The 18,710-nt window shown below is 34.3% G+C and overlaps 1 protein-coding gene across 1 annotated transcript; it reads right to left on the reverse strand.

Annotated features, from left to right (window-relative positions):
- Positions 1 to 4,475: 4,475 nt before the first annotated feature.
- Positions 4,476 to 8,569, reverse strand: LOC141838533 (putative zinc transporter At3g08650). The gene is made up of 6 exons (XM_074726039.1): positions 8,257 to 8,569; positions 7,102 to 7,850; positions 6,015 to 6,299; positions 5,766 to 5,894; positions 5,587 to 5,684; positions 4,476 to 5,504 (listed from the first exon to the last, which is right to left on the reverse strand). Exons 2-6 carry the CDS (start codon positions 7,567 to 7,569, stop codon positions 4,691 to 4,693), a joined length of 1,794 nt encoding a protein of 597 aa, XP_074582140.1. The 5' UTR covers positions 7,570 to 7,850; positions 8,257 to 8,569; the 3' UTR covers positions 4,476 to 4,690.
- Between the last annotated feature and the right edge of the window lie 10,141 nt (positions 8,570 to 18,710).

Here is an 18,710-nt window from a genome sequence, read left to right on the forward strand (position 1 = left end):
TTCAAAAGAATAATTAATAATTAAGATAATACAAGTTAGATTTTTTTTAAATTGATATTAAATATTTAATTTAAATCGATTAATTTTAAAAATAATTGATTCAATTTTATGAATATTTTTAATTAACTCATCGTTCTTAAGTCATCTAATCATTAAAAAAAATTATACATTAATTTATCAAGGTATATTTTGAATTTGTCGAGGCATATTTTGTTTGTTTTTGATAATTGCATTAAGTACAAATCAAAATTGCATAGAACCTTTATAATCGTTCTCTTATAAAAGTTAATAAATATGCTTATTGGCTCATTAACTTTATTTGTAAATATTAACAAAGAGATGTTCAAGTAAATCTAGATGGTAAATTTAGAATATAATTTTTATATATTTAAAAATTAATTTTTAAAATATTTATCTCCATTATAATTTAAATTTTAATCTTCTGAATATATTTAAATAAATTGTATTCACTCATTTACCATCTTAACATAAATTTTACAACATCAAACTGCATTTACAATATATAATAATATTATTCTAACATTAATTTAAATTATTTCAATTAAAATTTCTCCATAATCATTTAGTAAAAACTATTATAAATATTAAAATAAAAAGTATTTTTAGCTACCTTTTAATATTTTTTTCCAATATATGATCATTTTCTTTTCTTTTTTAAATTTTTGCCCTTGTTAATTTATCTAATAATTATAATATTTCTTACTTAACAGAAAAAATTAAAATATGGAAATATTAATTACTCTAAAATTGTAAATATATTAATTTTTAAATTTTGATTTCTTAACAAAACAGTCCAATTAATTCAGAACATGGGATTATGATTTCAATTAACTTGATTTTTTAACTTAAATAAATTAATGTATAGTTAATTTTTATACTTATCTATATTAAATACCAAAAGCTAAAGAAAAAAGAAATAAAGGCTTCTCCAGATTTATAAATCCTTTTTTAATTAAATATTTTCTATATTATAATTAATATTTTTCATTTCAACTCATGCGATTTTTAGGCTGTTTTCCTTTTTCAGTTAAAACCGTAAATCCTTGTTAATTAATTATTTTCCTTATAGATTTTTCTTAAAACATCTGATTTCTAGCTGGCATCCAATTATTTTTTATTCAAATATTTATTTGTATTAAATTAAATTAATTAGAAGACTACAAAATTCTGACATTTTACCAAAAATATATGAAATTAATATTCAAATATTTAAAAAATTAAAAAGCTTTTCAAATTTGTTAAAAAATATTTTATTCGAATTTGAAAATTTTGAATTCCATTTAAAGTTGAGTATGTTCGATAATTTTCTTGAGTTGACTTCAAATTTATAATATTTTATTTAATTATTCATATATTATTCGTGAGTTGAACTCAAATTAAATTTTGATTATTTTTACATCATTTTAATTTAAATATATTCAAATTAAGATTCAAAAATATCCTCATTTTTTTAAAACATGATGCATGTAGAGGACGGATGAGAAATTAAAAAATTTTATCAATATTGCACGTAGAAGTTGGGGGTATGAAAGGTTCTAAAATAAATAATGCATGCTCTTTAAATAAGTCTCTGTTCGTGGAGGAGGAGGAGGAGAAGATTATGATTATCTATCTCTGTCATCTTTAATCTTGTCCTCAAAGAGATTTGTGGCGAAAATCAATGTCAACGTTGTGGAATACGAGCGGACGGAAAAACAAGATACCTAAATAGATGAGTTAATTTAAAAATTAATATTTAAAAATTAAGATAAAATTATAATAAAATATTTTTGAGTTCTCTTTTCTCTTTTTACATCCCAAATCATAGTATAAAAAATTATAATGATTCATGAACGTGTAAAAGTGAAAATTATCTATCTTTGCTCTTTTCATTCTTAACTTATTTTATCCCAAATAAAAGTCAAAATTCACGTTCCTTTTATTTACTCTTCCCTCTCACCCTCCTCCCAAACAAAGCAGTCATGTACAATACCATTTTTTCAAAAATGTGCCTGATGTTAAAATTATTAAAATGCCCCCCTCTTGAGCTATAATTTTTACACAGTAAGACATAGTTAATGAAATTATAAATAATGAGTCTAATAAAATCTACCTGATTATTTAGAGGTTATTGAAATTTATTTATTAAAAATAATTTTTGTCAAAAATTAAAATAATGCTCCTTGTTTTTTTATTGTCAAAAGGGCACCTTAATTTTTAAAATATTAAAACAATGCTTAATTCCATTTTTCATTTAAAAAATATCTTTCTTCCAATACTAGAGCTTTTGCGAAAATTATTTAAAGCAAAATTGTGATGCATGTAATATTATTAAATAAAAAATTTAACTGAATCAAAATTACTTAAATATTTTAAATTAGTCAAATTTATTTATTATTATTATTTATAATTCAGATATTTAGTTATTTGAATCAATTAATTAATCATGAATATAACGGCCCAACACGGTCGACCCTACCACCATCTATGAAGAGGTGAATCGAAAAATTACAATTGATCATGACGGAGAAAAATATTATTCAGCTTCACTGAGATTCAAACTTTTATTTTCTTTTATAAGTCTGTTATGTCGTAATTAACTCAGCTATATATGCCCAAGACTATAATTTTAATATTCTTACTACAATGTATAATAGTTTCATTCAAAGCTATTATAACATGTGATAATTTTATCTAAACCCATTAATAATAGAAGCTTTTGACTAAAATTGTTACAATTAAATTTAATTTAAAATAAAACAGCTACACATTTTAACAATTTTAATCAAAATTGTTAATGTGGTAGCAATGCGCTAATTAAATTTACCATGACAAAGATATTTTTTAGAATGAAAAATATGATAAAATATTATTTTAATATTTTTAAAAATTGGAATCCGCTTTGGACGAAAATAATAATAAGAATTATACTTTTGATTTTTACCCATAATTTTTTTAGATTTAGATATTATTGATATTATAATTTTTTAATTGTAGATCTAACAGATAATTGATATTCTTTTTAAATGCTTAGCATATTATAAATAATTTAAAATTTAATATACATATATATCTACAGAGAGAGAGAGAGAGACTATTTTTTGAGTAAAAAAATATGTATTCCTCATGTTGAACAAATATTCTAAGAGCACCTAATCTTATTTTTTCATCTAGAAGAATTTGTGTTTCAGTAATAATTTAGCAAATTTTTTTCCAAAATAGTTCCAATTCATATTATAATTTTCTATTTTACTTAATTATTTTTAATTTTAATTAAAATCACTTAAATACGGTCAAAATGATTGTAATATTATATATTCTTTCATAAGAGTGAATGAAAATGAATAGATGAATAACTTCACATTGAGAGTTTTAAAAAAAAATTTATAGACTAATTTTAAATATAGTAAATATGTATGAATAAAAGGCTCTCTTTCTTATATGCGCTGACTACAAATTTAAAACTTAAATTATATTTTAGTAAAAAGGTGGAATTCGTTATTTTAATGATCTCACACGATATATCGGTCTCACGATCATTTGTGAAGAGGTAAATCAAGAAATTATAATTAACCACTACGGAAAGAGCATTGTATCGATTTTACTGAGATTCAACCTTATCTGTCCCGCACTAATCAACTTAGTCATGTCTCATAGGCAAAAAAAAAAAAAAAAAAATTAGATTACATTGAATCTATGTGAATGTGACTTGTATGTCAAATATTAAATTGGTCGAGGTAAAAATTATCTAAGTAGTTCGGTCAATATTTTGTCACTAAGGTTAATTTTTTTTCCCTTGCCTCAAAATTATAATGGCACATTAATAGTTGAACCAAATAAAAGTACATGGTTGATGCCATGATGAGCTAACTGGACCCCTCATGAAATTAATGCATGTTGATCTGATGTCATGCTATAGACGAGGAGTCTATGAGCAAAAAGAACAAGAATTGTGAAATTGCTTTCAGGACATGACTAAATTGATTAATAAGGGACAGATTTATTGAAATGGATAAGAATTGAATTTTGACAAAGTCGAGACAATACTCTCTCGTAATGGTTAACTGTAATTTTTAGATTTATTTTCTCACAGATGGTTATGAAATCGACCATGTGGGATCGCTAGAATAATAGATTTTATTTTTTATTGAAATAAATTATATTTATTAATAAAATTCTCATTAATATGATAAATGAATAAATAAAATTAAAATAACAAATAAATTTATATTATCAAATTTAACATTATAAAATTTTTAAATAATCAAACAGACTAAATTCAAACTTATAAAAAAAATCAAATCAAATTTAAATAATTATTTTAATAATTTAATTTATTTTTAACTCAATTTGATTTCATACTATTACTTTATTAAATAAACTTGAATGAATACCATGAAGCTAGACTCAGCTCGTTTGCAATCCTAATGATTTTGAAAAAAAAAAAAATTCTATTTTTAAAATCGATTCAGACATGCTACAGACGAGCAACTCAACTCCATCATAATTCATGAATGTTCAATGTGTCTAATGGGTTTAGGGTGTTGTAAGATTTGATACTTAGAAATATGATACAAAAACCAATTTCCCAAATCCTCCAACAAGTTCAATGAAATGATCTCAGTCTCATACTCGTACTTCGCTGCCCCTACAATCACACTCCTGCTCGATATCATTCCAATTTCGCTGCCTATGTGACGGCTTCGGGGGCTGAGTTGCAGTAAGGGGTGTGCAAGCAAACCAGCCTGGTCGACATCAAACAGAACGATGCAAAGCCAATCCCCATGAGGAGACCCAAAATGCTCTTCCTCGCTTCCAGCTTCAGTGCCCGCTGCAATATCGTACCGAAACTAGGAACCAATGCGCCGCAGGCAAAGACCATCAAGTAGTCGAGGCCGCTGTAATCGATGCCGGCGAGAATAGCTCCGATGGCTGATGCAGGACCGGCGAGTCCAGACAAGGCTGCAGCAGCTAATGCCGCTTTCCAGCTATTTGTGGCTCCGAAGATACAGCTCGCAATGGCAGCACCTCGCGGGAGCCCATGCAGTGAGACTGGAATAACCATGTGGCGACCGAGTCCATACGCCTTCGGGGCTGCCACACCTAGAGCAAGCCCCTCTGCTAAGGCATGTAGAGAAATAGCTCCGCAAGCGCTGAATGATTGGAGAGTGAGAGCGCTGAAGGAACAACTAGATGAATGTGCAATCTCGTTGATCGAGGACTTTCTGTGCCGGAACAGTCGCAGCACGCTGGCCGCAGCCATGTTGTAGAGGGCGGAGCCTGCTATAAGGAACAGTGAAAGGGAAAACAGTCCGATCTTTAACGACGCAAGTAGCTGGAGCGGCCTCCATACGGCGAGAACAAATGCTACTCCAGAAGCCATGCCCATGAGAATGGAATGCTGCAGATGGAAGGCGAGTGCAAAAGCGACGAGGATGATGCCGCCCAGCAATGGTCCAAGACCAAAGAGTAAAGACACTAAGAAACCAGATTTGTCTTCGAAACTGCAATTAGATGTTAGAGATAATAGTTTCATCATATTAAGATACTATTTTCCTTATAGAGAATACGGACGATCAAACGAACCTGGAATCGTCGCTAAAACTTTGAAGCACTGTGCTCAAAGTTTCCATGAATGCTACAGCAAGGGTGCCTGCAGAAGCAACTTGAGATGGAACAGCTTCCTGAAATCAGAAGAGGGCAGTGACCAGGAAAGATCTGGATATGAAGGCGACCAGAGAGAGAGATATCGACTGGTTGATTACCTTGAATGCATCAGGGAGAACTTCTGCAATGACCATCCAGATCATGCATCCAGCAGCAAAACCCGTACAGAAAGGCAGGACTTTGTTGAATGTGTCGGCGCAGAGGAAAGATGGGACAGCAACAATGGGCTGAGGTCCGAGAAAACAAAACTATATTTCAACTTCCAGTTTGGAAATTACAAGAGAATGAAAAGAATCTCATAATCAGTTTACATCAAACTTAGAGAACTAAAGGAACTGGTTGTTTACCTGTGGCAAGGATGTGATGACGCTCCACAGCATGGCTTTGTGCGGGGAAACCCCTCGTGATGCAAGTACCATGCTAACAGCCAGGCCTTCAGGAATATTATGGACAGCAATGGCTAAAGTCACCAAAAGGCCTTGAGATAATCCCTTTGGACCAGCAAAAGATACGCCGACACCAGACCCCTCGCCGAAGGAATGAAGTGTCATTATACCGACGACAAGAATGACTTTACTTGCATCAGCACCTTTGATGTCTAACATGCTCACTTCTCCATATTGTTCCAAAAACTACAGGAACACATTTTTTAGAAGCTTAGTATTTCCAAGAAACGAGCATAAGCAAATAGCAAGAGAAGAGATTGATTCTACATGTAATTGTTGTGTTACAGGGAAGAAAGGATGAAAGATAATTTCCTGAATTCAATAGGAAAAAGTAGAATGTGCACACAAATATAATCATCAATAAGACTAAGTACAAGTTGAAACTAATTACCCAGTCCTCACAGGGTTAAATGATTTTTCTTAACATTTAATACTCTGATTTGGCCCCATGCCATAACTCTCACATAATCATATGTTGGCTTTCAGGAGGCAACCACGAATTAATTGTGAAGAGACTAAGCATAAGCAAGTCAAAAACATTACTACATAATGAAGGGAGATGCTCAAATATTGCTATCCTCAATCCCATTAATAGAATATACCAAACATAATGTATAACTGATGTGCTAACACACCCATTCTAAATAAATAGAGGTACAATGTTTGGACTCAAAAGAGCTGCATGGTAAATTTTATTGGGAATTTGCTTGCCAAATTTCATTATGACCTTAGCTGTAATTACAATGCTATTGTTAACCATTGACGACCCGCGGAACAGAAGGCAGAGGAGTATGGTTCCAAGTCAATGTGTGTTAAGATTAAACATTGAGGTAGGTTATAACCAAAAAATACAACCCACTTAAAACTATTAATATAAGAGATTAGATGCACATAATCACTAAATACAGAAAAGATAAGGAGATAGATAGTTAACAAATATAAACAATAAGACAAATTGAAGGGAAAGCCTGGATATAAACATAATTACCTTCTTACACAGCAAAATAAAGATTCCTCCAGCTAAAATCCCGAAAACAACCCAATTTCCACTACCATAGTTCTGTCCCTCTTCTACTAAATCAAAGCTTGCAGCAAGCATCACTCCAGCAGCCATACCGTTACAGACACCTGCATACTGTGGCTCCAGCTCTATGAAGAAAAATGGCACCGCACCCAAGCCAGTTGCTGCAGCCATCGCAAGTGTAAGCCATGCGACAGTTGAAACTGAAACTCTAGCTTTACCTGCTTTTCTGTCATTAAACTCTTGAAATCGGCCTTCAGAGCTATCAAATCCAGCAACTTTACCAGATCCACCAATGACCACACTTTCTAGGTTTCTCTGAGGAGCTGTCCTAATTCTTGGTGCAGGTATCTTCTCAGAATCAGAAAGACAAGAAGAACAGAGAAAAACTAAAACAATTGAAAAGTAAAGGATGCCTCTACACACTAACGCCATCTTCTACAATGTATCAGTATCAACAAACTCAACCTTCATCGGCCTGATATTGTAAGCAACAAAGCTCATGAAGTTTGAAAGCATTCAAATTTCTTCCCTAACTTCTTGAAGATGTATCACCTCCATCTGATCCAACACAATCTACTGATCAAATGTAGAACACCTCTCCATTATCAACAAGTCTCCCAATGCCCAAATATCCGAATATCCAAACAATCAACTCATTTTCTTATTCTTAGCAAGTTGGGTAGCGATGGCCATCCCTTTCCTACTGAAGTATTCTGTCCAATAAGTTACAAGTTAAACATACAATAGATTAGTAGCGTTGGCGTACAGCAAAGTGCAACTGTGAAAAAGATTGTATCGTCTCCAAAAACTACAACGTAAAGGACAAGTTTTTAAAACCAGCTCAACCCGTCAATTAGAAGCAAATTCAAATTGCATCCCATGGAAACGCAATTTGAAACAGGACAACACTGAGATCTCCTAATTTGAAGGGGAAAACGAATTTTGCAACGAAATGAACAGCAAATTTCATCTGTTGGCCTTCAATTCCCTAAATGAAGAGAATGCGAACCCTTCGGACACCGCAATTTTTACGATGCACCAGAGAACACAAACCGCGAAACCCTAATTCCCATTTTCCAGCAACAAACAGAAAGGGAAAGTCAGGGAAACGCAAATTACCCGGACGGGAACTCCAATTAAAATCTTCAGCAACAGAAACCGATGAATCCGCCAAGATCAACTGCCACCCAATACGCCCCTACTCGGACCCCGGACCGACCATCACAAGATTCATCCCAGCAACCCTTCCGACACGGCAAAATGCAGGCGAAGAAGGCAGTACGATTCCGATTCCGAGTACGGCGATGAGGGGGACGATAGCTGCGCAGATTTGTGCGATCGGGTAGGAAGGGAGTCGTCGTAGAACAGCAGCCAAAACAGCGGGCCGGTGGTGGTGGTGGCGGTGGCGCACCCGGTTTTGGTCAGCGAGCGGAGACAAAAAAGCAGCCGCCCCCAATTGTTTTGGACGGAAAACCGCAACGACCAATATCAATTTAAATACATAAAGTAACAGAAATTTCATTTCAACCCTTTTAACCTTTTAGCCCCTAAAACTTTACCTATTTTTGATAAATAACTTTAGTATTTTAAAAAATATTATTATTTGTGAATTTTTTTTTAAAAAAGCATCTTTAATTTTTATTATCATAAAAAAGCCAAATATTAAAAAAATAATCATACCCTTACTATACTATTAGGATATTTGATACATAAAACTTTTATTAAAAAAATTATGAATTGTTATTTTTATAAATTTAAATTAAAAAATAAAATACATAAATTTTATAAAAGTTAATAATATGTTTATTGGATGATGAACTTTATTTATAAATATTAACCAACCAAGTTTACTAATATTCAACTTGTTTGTTTCTAGACTTTTTTATTATTAAAAGAGCATAAATAAATTTTATAGAATCGAATATTCAATTTGTCCACGAATATTCAGTTTTTAACTAAAACTACTACAAAATATAATAAACTGTTCTAATATTAATTAAATTTATTTCAATTAAAATTTCTCTCCATTATGTACATAACATTTTTAGCCAAAACTACACTAAATGCTAAAATAAAAGTATTTTTAGATAAATATAAAGGAAATTCTTTTTTAATATATGATCGTGTTGACTCTTTTTTTTTTGCGCGTGATAATTTATCTAATAATTATAATATTTCTTACTTAACGGAGTAAAATAGCACAATTATAAATGCACAATCTAATTAAAATATGGAAATATTAATTACTCTAAAACTGTAAATATATTAATTTTTAAAATTTGATTTCTCAATATTATCTAACTTAAACAGTGCAATTAAATTAATGTACAATTAATTTCATGCTATAAAACCAATTTTAATTAAATATTTTTCTATATTATAATTAAGAATTTTCATTTAAGGTCCTGCGATTTTTAGGCTGTTTTCCTTTTACAATTAAAACCGTAAATCCTTTTTAATTAATTATTTCCCTTTTAGAATTTTCTTAAAACGGCCGATTTCTCGCTGGCTTCCCATTTTTTATTCAAATATTTATTTGCATTAATGGAAATTAATTAGAAGACTATTAAAGTTTCTGAAATTTCACCAAAAATAAATGAAATTAATATTCAAATATTAAAAAATAAAACAAAAAGTAAGTAGAAAATTCGATCTTGGTCATTAAGCATAAGAGTCCAAATGAATATATAAGCATGTTCACTAACTTTTAGAATCGTTTCAAAAAATATTTAATTTATATTTAAAATGAGCTGAAAAATTAGATTTTATAGTCATCTGTCTATTGATGCAGATAACAGTCGACTAATGTCTCTGTTCAATTATGTATTTGATCAGTTTCTTGGCAATTGATCACTCTTTGACCACCAACTTTTAGTGTATACTCTAAAATACCATTATTGACCAATTGGACTGATCTAAACCTAAAATATTGATAAGTTGTCAAAATTATGTCCAATATTGATAAGTTGAACATGTTATGCTCCTTATTGCTCTTAAAATCAAAATTTCTTTCTCCTCCTTATTGGTTCCTGTTGCTTTCTGATGATTGTCAAAAAGGGGAAGAATGAGTTCTTTTTGATGAACAAAGGCGAGTCGAAATTGCTTGAACAAAGGAGGAGTATGTGTTAAGGGGGAGAAAATACCAATACTATCATGATAAATACTACCTATTTGAGATTCTTTTTACCTGGTTTTATTTTTCATGTTAATTATGATTGCTTTTTGTTTATTGTCAAAAAGGGGGAGAATGAGTTGTTTAAAGTTAGACTTTAATACTTTTATGTTGTTATTCATGATTATCGATTCATGATTCATTTAATATCATTGTGATAATTTGATGTTATTATATAATGTTGTATTAAAAACCTAACTTAAATAAATTTTTGTCAAACATCAAAAAGGGAAGATTGTTGGTGCAATCGTGCCCCAAGTGAATTGGATTTTAATGTTTGGCTAAAATGAGTTTAAGTTAGACAATGTTGGTGATCTAACGTGTGTGAATTAAGTTCACAGGAAAGTCCAGGTTGGAAGACTTGGCAAAGGTGAAGTCCCGGAGGCGCGACCTCTTGGCAAAGGTGAAGTCTCCGCGGCCTCTTGGCAAATGTGAAGTCCCGGAGGCGCGACCTCTTGGCAAAGGAAGACTTAGCACGACGAAGCTGAGGGAAACGTCTCAAGCTAGTGCAAGGAAGGGCACGAGGCCTGTGAAAGACGTTTGAATGTTTGCGTCAAGGCTAAGAGTTGAAGAAGAAGCTAAAAGAGGAGTTTCAACTTGGTCAGTCGACTGGAATTGTGATTCAGTCGACTGATAAGAAGTATCAGTCGACTGGACTGTAGTTTCAGTCGACTGATAAGAAGTATCAGTCGACTGGACTGTAGTTTCAGTCGACTGGATATTGATCAGAGGCACATCAAAGCGAACAGAAAGATCAGTCGAGTGAGCAGTCGACTGGTACCAGTCGACTGGTGTTAGAGCAGTCGATTGATAGACTACCGTTGGGTGACAACTGGCGAATTAAATGCGTATTAAAGAGTCGTTGAAGCCCATCAGTCGACTGGCTCTTGGAACAGTCGACTGATGCACAGAATTCTATAAAAACACAGTTTGCCGATTGGAGAAGCAGCGATTTCATTCTTCTATATTTTTGCACGAACTCCAATCATTGTAAACTTGATTCCTCTTCCTCTAAACTTCACTACCAATCTTCTACAAGGAAGAGATCGATTTGTAAAGGTTTCTCCGCTTTCAAAGTGCTCTTTGAAAAGGAGAAGGTTCATAGTGGAAAGGTGCTCGCTGTGTGTGGATCCTTGGATTAGTCACCTCGTAAAGGTGGATACCAAGTAAATCGAATGGGTTAGCGATTGTTCTTTGTTTTGTATATTGTATTTTGCTTCCGCTAACTATCTTGCAGAGAAAGATCGAGAAATCGATATTCACCCCCCTCTAGCAAACGCCTCGGTCCCAACAGGAGATTGTTGGGGATAGTGCCCTCAAAGCATTGTAATTGAATTATATATTTTTTTAATAAAAGCGACATTTATCATTGAACATATTTTGTTTTGAATATCATAGAAAAATCCTTAGTTTATTGGATGTAGTCATAATTTAGTATATATAAGAGTTATATATACAATAGGATTAAATTATGGATAATAAACTTAAATTAAGTCTGTGATGAAATTAATTAAAGTATGAGATCCTTAATTAAAACATCACTAATGCGGCCCATGAACATTTTGAATGTGACTGTCTTATCCGGACCGTCGATGTGGAGACATCTAGATGGGGACATTTATATATAATGAGATTATGTATGATTTGGACCGATTTAATTAGAAATTTCATAATAAATTCCGTTATACTATGAAATTCAAATTAAATCATAAAGATGATCATATATGGATAGATCTTAATCCTTAAGTAATTATAGACTCCTATTTATTTCTATGTGATTCTTAATTTGCTTGTTTAATGTTTGCAATTACGCATTCTCAACACTTGCATTTTAGATTTATATTTGAAATGAATGTCTGGAATATAAATTTACAGAAGTGGAATCCATTCCTTCTTTTGGGAAGCAAAAAGATAATTTCCTCATTTGTTAATTTTGGAACTGAGTGTTGGGCCCAATTGATTTATAATGGAATTATAAATTAAACCACTCACTAGTGGATTAATGGTAAATGAGGTTTAAAAATAATTGGAGAGGTAAACGGAAAATTTCCAAGCTCCAATTATGAATTGTTTATGGAGGATTAATCTGCATGTAATGATTATATCAATGGACGACTCTTTTCATAGAGTAAGATATTATATAATAAAGATGTAAGATACTGAAAAATTTCAACATGGATACGAAAAAAAAAATTCGTCTCGCGGAGACGAACCAAACGAAACTTGTTTGGACCAAATCGGAGGTCGTTTGGCCACTGAACCAAGTGAACCAAACTTAAATCCGGGTTGCTACAGTACTAGTTGAGCTGGTTTGGTTTAGCCAGGGTTGGTTGGTTTGACTTGGGTTCGATTGTTAAGTTAGGGTTAATGGGTATTGGATCTTCAGTAAACCGACCCGTTAACTAAAACCACCCTTTAAGAAACCTACAGTAGCATCTCCTCGTGTCTTCCGCCGCGATTCCGATCCGGATCTCGCCGTGAGTTGTCTTCTCCACAGCGCGAGCTGGTGTCCGCAAGCGGAGCGAGGCAGTGCAGTACCACCGGCCGTTCGCCCTCATCCTATCGCGAGCCCTTCTCAGCCGCCGCCGACCGTCGTAGTCGTCGTACGCCGCCGTGCTCGTCGCCGGTTGCAGCTGGACGCAGCTGATCGTGGACGTGCCCTGGCCGCCGCCGTCGGCAGGGTGTTCGGCTTCCGATCCCGAGCTGTTCTCCTCCTCCTTCGGTAGATTCCCTCCACCGCGACTTTGAGCCGCCGACTCCTCCGCCTGGTCTTTCTTCTTCTTCGTTCAATTCATGCCGGTCGATCATCCCTTCGCCAATCCATGGCCGAGCAGTCTAGCAACTGTTGGTGCCCCGGTTAGTTTTGATGTGGTCAACTAGGTTAAGTTAGGTCCTGTTGTTTTTCTGATCCCTTTGCTAAGTGTGCAGGAGCTTAGGTACGGAGGAAGTCGAGCGTAAGACGTAGCGGGTGAGAAGGATTGCACGGGGAAATGGGCCGACGGGCTCGGTGCAATCCGAGGGACGCGGAAGCTGCGGAAGAGTACACCGGTGGAGCGAGAAGGGCGTACGCGACGTCCGAGGGACAAGAAGCCGGGAGGAAACACGCTCGAGGGGCGAAAGGCCGGAGTCGGGTTCGAGTGAGCCTAACTCCGGTTAGTCAGAAATCACTCAGAAGATCTACCTACAAAAAGTCAACCAAATTGACTTTTGACTAAGTCAACATTTTGACTTGGACCGGAATGAAACTTTGACCGTGCTTAAAAGAATGGGTGCGGCCGAAGCCATCTCACATGATAAAGCTTTAATTCAATTAATTGAATTAAGCTTTTGCATAAACTTTAATCCAATTAAAGTTTTTATAACGTTTTTAATAAAACGTTAAAGCTTTGACCAAAAGATTTGGTCAAAACTTTCATGCACACGTCTCGCATGCCATCAGCCAACGGATAAGTGATTTGGCCAAAGATTAAGCTTCGATCATATTTATCCTTTTATCTAATGGTTATGATTTAAATTTATCTTTAATCAACCGTCAAGATTGCATCGGAAGATCAATGGCTCTGAAGAATCTTATCAATAATCTACGATCAAGATTTGTTTGCTAATACTATAAATAGACTTAGAATGTTTAGAGTTAAGGGCATCAATTATTCTTTTCTCTTCTAAGTCTGTGAGCTGTAATTGTCTGTAAAAGGCTTCTCCGCCTTCAACGAAGGAGATCGTCATACTGCGCTTCAACTGCCTTGGATCTGCAACCATCTAGGTTGAGACCAAGTAAACTCTGGTGTTAGTCTTTTACTAGTTTTAATTATACTATTTTAATTAATGTTTGTTTTAATTAATTGCCACTAATTTCTATCCTTGAAAAGAACGCAAGAGATCGATTTTTATTTTTCAGGCAATTCACCCCCCTCTTGCCGGTCCACCTTGATCCTACAGCACCCCACTAGTGGCTGGTCGCCGCCGGCCACACCAACGCCGCCGCCGCCGGCCACACCAACGGCCGCCGCCACACCTGTGCGCCCAATAACCTTCTGCAGCCAACGGGCCGGCGCCACACCAACTCCCGCTGCAGCCCGCCGCCGGCCAGCCCGCCGCCGGCCAGCACCAGCAACCCTTGCGCTGCTGGCCGGCGAGCTCCAGCAACCCCGCCAACCACCCCTTTCCAGCCCCACAAGCGAAAAACAACAGCGAAAAAGGAAATAAACGAGATCTTACCTTCGAGCTAGGAGTGGATTCGTCGCCGGAGGAGTTTGGCGTCGCCGGAGGAGCTGGAAGCCGAGAAATCGCCGCCGAGCAGCGCTGCTTCTGCGCGAAGGAGAGAAAAAACGCGATGGGGGGGGGGGGAGAAGGGGATCGGCCGAAAACTTAAGTTAGGGCTTTTGCGACGAATCAATATTCGTCGCAAATATCGTCGCCAAATTGGCGACGAATCAGATTATTTGTCGCCAATTGGCGACGGATGATTCAATCGCCAATTTGGCAACGAATTCATGATTCGTCGCCAATTGGCGACGAATAATCGGATTCGTCGCCAAATCAAGTGGGTCCCGGCTGCATAAGTTGTGGCGGAATCGCCAAATTTAGCGACGAATAGCTTTTAGTCGAAACTTTCGTCGCACATATTGCGACAAATACCTTTTTTTGTCGCAAAAATTGCGACGAATTAGTGATTCGTCGCAAATTCTGCGACGAACTTGTTAATTTGTCGCAAAATTTGCGACGAATCACAAATTCGTCGCCAAATCAAATGGGTCCGGGTATTTTATTATGTCGGGATCGCCAAATTTAATGACGAGCATGTTGTTTCGTTGCAAATTTGCGACGAATAATTATATTTGTCGTAAATTTGTGACAAATTTCGCGACAAATATAGGTCATCGCAATTATTGCAACAAATATTTTTTTGTCGCAAATTTCGTTCCAAATTAGCAACAACTTCCTCTTTTGTCGCAAATTTTCTCCCCAATTTTGCGACGATTTTTTCGTCGCAAAACTTTGTTGCTAAATACCCTTATTTTTGTAGTGAATAGGGAGAATGAGGAATTAATTAAGTTTTAAAAAATAAGATATATAATTAATAAGAATAATAATATCATTAAAATTTAAATAAATTAAAATTAAAAGCAAACTTTTTTAAAAAATTTGAATTAAAATAATATTAAATTATTAAAAATAATTGACCGAATAAAATTGAGGCGTAGCCATTGAGCCGGCTAGCTCTTTAATTTAATTGGATGGTAATTGACAATGCCAAGCAGTGGTACTTGAGAATCTAATTAAGGAGTCGAGAAATTGAATTGAAACCACATGTATTGAGCCGTTGACGACTCGGAGTCAAGCTATTTAAATTGAGCCTATTGACCAGTAGAGTATTAGAGTCCATTGGCTGGAAGATGATCTCTCTTCTCTTCTCTTCTCTTCTCTTCTCTTCTGCTTGACTCTCAATGCTCTCATTATTGCTGTCTTTGTCAGTCTTGTGCTGTTTGCCATTCAGTGATACTCATCCATCGATTCTTTCTTTAATTTCCCTTGGCCTCTCTTCTCTCATCCATCGTGCGGTGCGAGTTTGACATGGAGACTGCATGCGCGTTAACGTCCCATCCAGGTGTAAAATTTTAAAATTCTCAATATTATAAGATTATTAATGAATTTTAATTAAAAATTTATGGACAACCTTAAGAATCTTAAAATTATTTTAAATTAAAATTATTACACTTTTCAGAATCTCTTAAGTATTTTAAAATTATTATTAAAACTATTCTTTTAAGAATCTCCTAAATATAATCAATCCTCGTACCTAAATTTTACAACCTAAATTTAAAGATATGAGTTTTTGAAATATTTACAATTTTAAATAATTTAACACAAATTCATTAAAGGACCCCTACACCGATCATATTACTCACTAACACCATTAAAGGGTTTTTAGCACTCTATAAGTTCAAATTATGTTAAGATTTTAAAATTTTAAATCTATATGATCATCGATGAATTTTGATCAAAAATTTATTAATAATCTTAGTATAAATGCCCTCGTACTATATTTTCAGAATCACTTTAAATTAAGATCAATATTACACTCTTGAGAGTCTCCTGAGTGTAATCATACCTTCGTACCTAGATTTCACTGTCTAAATCAAGAGATGTGAGTTTTTAAAATTTTCACAACTCTAAAATAATTTAGCACAAACTTATTCAAGAGTCTAGGCAAATCATATTTACTCACCAATAATACTAAAGGGTTTCTAAGACTAGCTTCTCTGGTTAAGACCATGTCAAAATTATGAAATTCTGAACACTATAGGATTATCAACAAGTTTTGGCTAAAAATTCATTAATGCCTTAGAAATTTCAGAATCACTTTAAACTAGGATCATTATAACCATTATACTCTCATGAGCTTCTCAAGTGTAAGCATATTTTCAGACCTAGATTCTACAATATAAATTGAGAGATGTGAGTTTTTTAATTATTTATAACCTTAAGACAATTTGAAATAAGCTCATTAAAGGGCTTAGGTGGCTCTCATGGGACGTAGCCGAGTTGGCACTCGGGTGGCAGAGATGCTTCATTGGGCAACACTTGATTCCCGTGGGGTTATTCCCTTGCGGAGTAAAAAACCATCCCACCTAAGAGATTGGTTGATATCTTGATTTACCTCCCTTTATCTTGTTGCAGGGTCGACAATGATGGGTGCTTGGGGTGAGCCAAATCACCATTTGCTTCATTTGCTTCATTAAAGGCCTAGGCTTATCATATTTACTCACCAACAACACTAAAGAATTCATATGACTCTCCTGGTTCAGACCATGTTAAGATTTTAAAATTTTAGATATTATAGGACCATTAGTGAGTTTTGGCTAAAAATTAATTAATAGCCTTAAAAACCTTATAATTATTTTAAACAAGGACTATTATACTCCTAAGAGTCTCTTTGAGTATAACCATGCCACCTTCAGATCTAAATTCCATAGCCTAGATTGAGAGATGTAGGTTTTTGAAGTCTTCACAACTTTGAGACAATATGTAAATTTTGGCCAAAACTCACTGCATTGTCCAGAATTTCAAAATTTTAGCATGGTCTTAATTAGAGGAGTTCTAGGAACCCCTTGGTAATGTTGATGAGTAAGTATAACAAACCTAGGTCTTTTAATGAGTTTGTGCCAAATTATTTCAAAGTTGTGAAAATGTTAAAAACCCACATCTCTTAATTTAGATAGCGGAATTTGGGATTGAGGGTATGGTTATATTCAAAAGGCTCTCAAAAGTATAATAGTCCTAATTTAAAATAATTATGAGGATTCTAAAACTATCAATGAATTTTTGATCAAAATTCGTTGATGACTCTACAATGTTTAAAATTTTAAAATCTTGACATAATCTGAACCAATAGAATTCTAAAAACTCTTTGACGATGTTGATGAGTAAGGATGATATGCCTAGGCCCTTTAATAAGTTTGGACCAAATTATCTCAAAGTTGTTAAGATTTTAAAAAACTACATCTCTCAATTTAGATTGTGGAATCTAGGTGTGAGGATATAGTTACACTCATGAGGTTCCCAAGAGTGTAATGATCATAGTTTAGTGATTTTGAGATTCTTAAAACCATCAATGAGATTTTGATCAAAACTCAATGACAGCCCTATAGTGTCTAGAATTCCAAAACTTTAACATGGATTGAAATAGGAAAAGTCTAAGTATGAAGTGTAATCGATCTCTGGAGTTTTGATGTTTACTTGACAATATATTTAATGGAGTCTGGATAAGGCTGGCCACAGAACTTGGTCAAGGTTGACCAAGTTAGCAAGAGAATCTAAGCAAGTCAAGGTAAACTGGATACTTGGAAGTGAGTTTAATAAGAAGTCTAAGTATGTCAATGTTAACTATATGCTTAATAGTTTGGTAAGAAATCTTGATAGACCAAGGTTGACTCAAGCAAAGGAAAAACCTAAGAGGTTAAGGTTGGCCAAATGCTTGACAAGAGAAAAGTCTAAGTAGGTCAAGGTTGACTGAATGTCTAGTAAAGGTAAAGTTCAGGCAGGTCAAAGTTCATTAAATGTCTGACAAAGTAAAAGTCCAGACATGACAAATTAAGTTGATTGATGTTGACAAAGGAAAAGTCCAAGCTAGTCAAGAGTGATCGGATATTAGACAGGTAAAATGTCTAAACAATTAAGGTTGATCGGATGCTTGACAATGAAAAGTTCAAGCAATTCAAGAGTGATTGGATGCTTGGCAAACGAAAAAAATCTAGAGGAGTAAACTCTAGATAGTGAGAAGTCTTAGAGGAGTAAACTCCAAGCAAGTGCAGTAGAGGAGGTTTGGGTGACCAAAATAATAAAAGTTTTCGATTGATCAGAATATCAGGTTAACTAGATTAGCATGTATGGTCGATTG

The sequence above is a fragment of the Curcuma longa genome, chromosome 11 (genome assembly GCF_044706935.1).
Source record: "Curcuma longa cultivar G26 ecotype Majalengka, Jawa Barat chromosome 11, ITB_CL_G26_1.1, whole genome shotgun sequence".
In the NCBI taxonomy this organism is placed as follows: Eukaryota; Viridiplantae; Streptophyta; class Magnoliopsida; order Zingiberales; family Zingiberaceae; genus Curcuma; species Curcuma longa.